The sequence below is a fragment of the Carlito syrichta genome, unplaced genomic scaffold (genome assembly GCF_000164805.1).
Source record: "Carlito syrichta isolate Samal-C Ts95f unplaced genomic scaffold, Tarsius_syrichta-2.0.1 Scaffold130627, whole genome shotgun sequence".
Lineage (NCBI taxonomy): Eukaryota > Metazoa > Chordata > Mammalia > Primates > Tarsiidae > Carlito > Carlito syrichta.
In genome coordinates this window covers 20,286-24,124 of record NW_007074723.1, presented here as the reverse complement: position 1 = coordinate 24,124, position 3,839 = coordinate 20,286, and the positions used below count along the sequence as shown (strand labels likewise).

At 55.8% G+C, this 3,839-nt stretch overlaps 1 protein-coding gene across 1 annotated transcript in view; it reads left to right on the top strand.

Annotated features, from left to right (window-relative positions):
• The window catches only part of LOC103250567 (amiloride-sensitive sodium channel subunit alpha), a gene marked incomplete at its 5' end in the record, with an annotated part of 11,409 nt that overhangs the window by 6,907 nt on the left and 663 nt on the right, over positions 1–3,839 (top strand). Inside the window, 4 exons of the mRNA XM_008049157.1 lie at positions 2,810–2,888; positions 3,015–3,072; positions 3,224–3,279; positions 3,416–3,491. Of these exons, the coding sequence (XP_008047348.1) occupies positions 2,810–2,888; positions 3,015–3,072; positions 3,224–3,279; positions 3,416–3,491 (269 nt within the window). The remainder of the gene's footprint in view (positions 1–2,809; positions 2,889–3,014; positions 3,073–3,223; positions 3,280–3,415; positions 3,492–3,839) is intronic.

Below are 3,839 nucleotides of genomic sequence, written 5' to 3'. Positions count from 1 at the left end.
GCCGGGAGCGGCCGCTGCACTCCAGCCTGGGCGACAGAGTGAGACTCCAACTCAAAAAAACAAAAAATCGCTTGCAGCATAAGGAAGGAAGAGCACGTGAGAACATCTCTGTGGTTCTGCACCCCACTGCCGAGGTTTCTGCCCACAGCCTCCCGGTTCAGTCCCCAGGGCACCCTGTAGGGCTGGCTGCGGGTAGGGTATGACACGGCACCTCCCTGGGGAGTAGGGGGAAAAGGATGAGAGGTGATAAGTGTCTCTCATTCCTTCCTGTCTGCCATCTTATGTATGTCTTAGAAGGGACATGTTGTATCCATTCCACAGTAGAGGTATGTAAGTTACAAATCAAATACATTTATTGACCTTGCTTGTTGAAGAATCTTCTCTTTTTTTGAGTGGGGTCTCACTCTGTTGCCCAGGCTAGAGTGCAGTAGTATGATCGTGGCTCACCTCAGCCTTGACCTCCTGGGCTCACGTAATACTCCTGCCGCAACCTCTTAAGTAGCTGGGACTACAGGTGCTTGCTACCACCACGACCAGCTAATTTTTAAATTTTTTTGTAGAGATGAAGTCTCACCATGCTGTTCAGGCTGGTCTTGAACTCCTAGGCTCAAGCGGTCTTCCCACCTTGGCCTCCCAAAGCGCTGGAATTTTAGATGTGAGCCACCGGGCTTGGCCTGAAGAACTTTTTTTTGCCTGAAGGAGGGCAAAGTCGCAAAAGTTTGTCCAGCCCTGGAATTGCCTCCTTATCCTGGTGTCGGAGTAGACACAGATTTCCTTTCGACTACAGCTGAGCCTTTCATCAGGGAAGCTGTGTGCTAGGTTGCTGAGAAGGAAAGAAAGTCCCCATGAGCAAACAGAGAGGCTTGGAGGTTGCATTCCTGGTGCATGTACTGTTCTCCAGGGCCCAACCTGTGGCAAGCTCCCCTGGCCCAGTGCCCCCACAGCAGGCTGAGGGCCATCGCTGGAGGAGACGCACAGCAGCTGGCCGCGGCACAGAAGCCCTTGCAGGCCGCTGCCGTCTCGCCCCGGGTTGAGCGCCCGTCCCTGTCTGGGCTGATCTTTCTGCCTCCTTTCCTGGGCCTGCGCCAGAGTTCTGTCCTCCTGCCTGGACCTTCCAGTCGTGGCTCTCTGACCTCAGAGGATCATAGCACATTGGACCTGCAGGGAAACTCAGGGGCCCTCTGGCCTCGCCTCCCTTCTCAGCTGAGCAAGCTGAGGCCCCGAGGGAGGACCTGACACGTCCCAGGACCTGCGCTGCAGGGGTGGCAGGGAGTGTGCCCACTCGTCTTCCATGCCCCAAGTGATTCTTTCCTTTTTTTTTTTTTCTTTTCTTGAGTTGGAGTCTCACTCCTTCACCCAGGCTGGGGTGCAGTGGCATGCACACTCACGTCACCCCAGCGTCGACCTGCTGGGCTCCAGCGATCCTTCCGCCTCAGCCTTCCGAGTAGCCGGAACTACAGACGCGCGTTACCACACCCGGCTATTTTTTATTTTATTGTAGAGATAAGGTCTTGCCAAGTTGCCCGGGCGGGTCTCAAACCCTCAGGCTCAGGCCATCCACTTGCCTTGGCCTCCCAAAGTGCTGGCATGACAGGCTGAGCCCACCCCCAGATGATTCTTTCTTTTCTTTTTTTTTTTTTTGAGTTGGAGTCTCACTCTGTCGCCCAGACTGGAGTGCAGCGGCCGCTCCCAGCCACCGCAGCCTCGACCTGCCGGGCTCCGGGGATCCTTCCGCCTCAGCCTTCTGAGTAGCCAGAATTACAGGCACATGCTACCACGCCCGGCTAATTTTTTAAAAATTTTATTGTAGAGATGAGGTCTCACCTGCCCAGGCGGATCTCGAACAGATGATTATCTCTAAGTTGTGAGTTTAAAGGTCCATGAGTGAAAAATAGTATCGATTGCTAAGCAGCTGTGAGGATGAGGGAGAGGCACTAAGGCTGAAAACACAGTCTGTTTCACTCCGGCTTTTTTTTTTGGTGTCAGAGTCTCTCTCTGTTGTCCAGGCTGAAATACAGTAGCATGATCATGGCTCACCATAGCCTTGACATCCTGGGCTCAGCCGATCCTTCTGCCTCAGCTTCCCGAGTAGCTGGACTATAGGCACATGCTACCACGCCCAGCTAACGTTTTTTACTTTTTGTAGAGATGAGGTCTCACTGTGTTGCCCAGACTGATCTCCAGCTCCTGAACTCAAACAAGCCTCTTACCTCGGCCTCCCAAATTATTGGGATTACAGGCTTGAGCCACCTTGCCGTGCTAGTGGGTGTGAAGTGAAATCTCACTATGGTTTAATACTCTTATTCTTACACAATAATTGTTCCTATTTTTCTTTCTGAGTTTCAAGTATTTGTCTTTACATGGGTGTATCCTGTTTTTTTTTTCCCCTGACTTAACCCAATTTCTTTTTTTTTGAGTTGGAGTCTCACTCTGTCACCCAGACTGGAGTGCAGTGGCCGCTCCTGGCCACCGCAACCTCGACCTGCTGGGCTCCGGCGATCCTTCTGCCTCAGCCTTCTAAGTAGCTGGAACTACAGATGGACGCCACCACGCCCGCCTGGTTTTTTGATTTATTGTAGAGACATGGTCTCGCCGAGTTGCCCAGGCTGGTCTCAAGCTCGTGGGCTCAGGCAACCCTCTCACGCACCCGGCCGATTTCTTAAATCCTTTTTGGCGCTGCCTCTCATGAGGTATTCGTGTAATGCTGCTTAGTGCTCTCGGCTACGCAGGAACCTTGGGAGACCTCTTGGGAGTGGGGTGGAGCAGGCTGAGGCACCCCAAGGAAGCAGGCACCTCTCTGCGCCCACAGGCTACTGCTTCTATAAGCTCCAGGTTGACTTCTCCTCGGACCGCCTGGGCTGCTTCACCAAGTGCCGGAAGCCATGCAGGTGAGTGACCCTTCCCCAGGTCCAGGCTGGGGCAGGGGCTGCTTGCTGGGTGGAGTGCGGGGTCCCCAGCTGAGCCTCCGACTGGGAGAGCTCCGTCCGTCACTGAGTGCCTTTTTCCGTCCCCAGTGTGACCAGCTACCAGCTCTCTGCCGGCTACTCACGGTGGCCCTCGGTGACATCGCAGGTACAGCAGGGAAGGGAGGAATGGTGGACCCGTGTGTGCACGTGACACTGTGGCCGTCCTTGGTCTCACGTGGAGGAGTGTGTTGGCCCTGAGCCCTCCCTGTACGCTTCAGGAGTACAGGCACCTCAACGACACCCCCATTCTTTCCCAGGAGTGGGTCTTCCAGATGCTGTCCCGACAGAACAATTATACCATCAACAACAAAAGGTCAGTCCTGCCCTGGCCCCAAGGAAGGGGATCCTTGGGAGGGAAGGCAGAGCTGGGTGGAGGAGTGATGCAGCCCGGCCAGTGGGCCAGGAAGTGAATCTCCCGCTGTGTCTTCCCTCCCTCCCCCACGCCAAAGAAATGGAGTTGCCAAGCTCAACATCTTCTTCGAGGAGTTGAACTACAAAACCAATTCTGAGTCTCCCTCCGTCACGGTGAGTCCTGCGCGGGAGCTGTGACTCTCGGGTCTCGGCGGGGTGGCTGTCAGAGAGCACGGGGTGACCTCTGTGGGGCCGGAAGGTTTGGTCCTCAAAGGTCGAGGGCCAAGGAAGGGTGGGAGGGGTGCAGGGCGAGGCTGGGGGCTTGGAAGAGGAGCTCGGCTGGGACCCGAGGCCCCCGGGCTGTGGGAGGGGCGACTGCTCGGGAGGCTCAAGACACGTCTGGTGTGCCAGTTGTCCGCTTCCTCTGGGGATACCGGCTAGGAGCTGTGTGCCCGAGGGGAGGGACAGAGCAGCGAGGGGAGGCTGGAGGGCAGTCGAGAGGCCCCGGGGACGGGTCTCGGG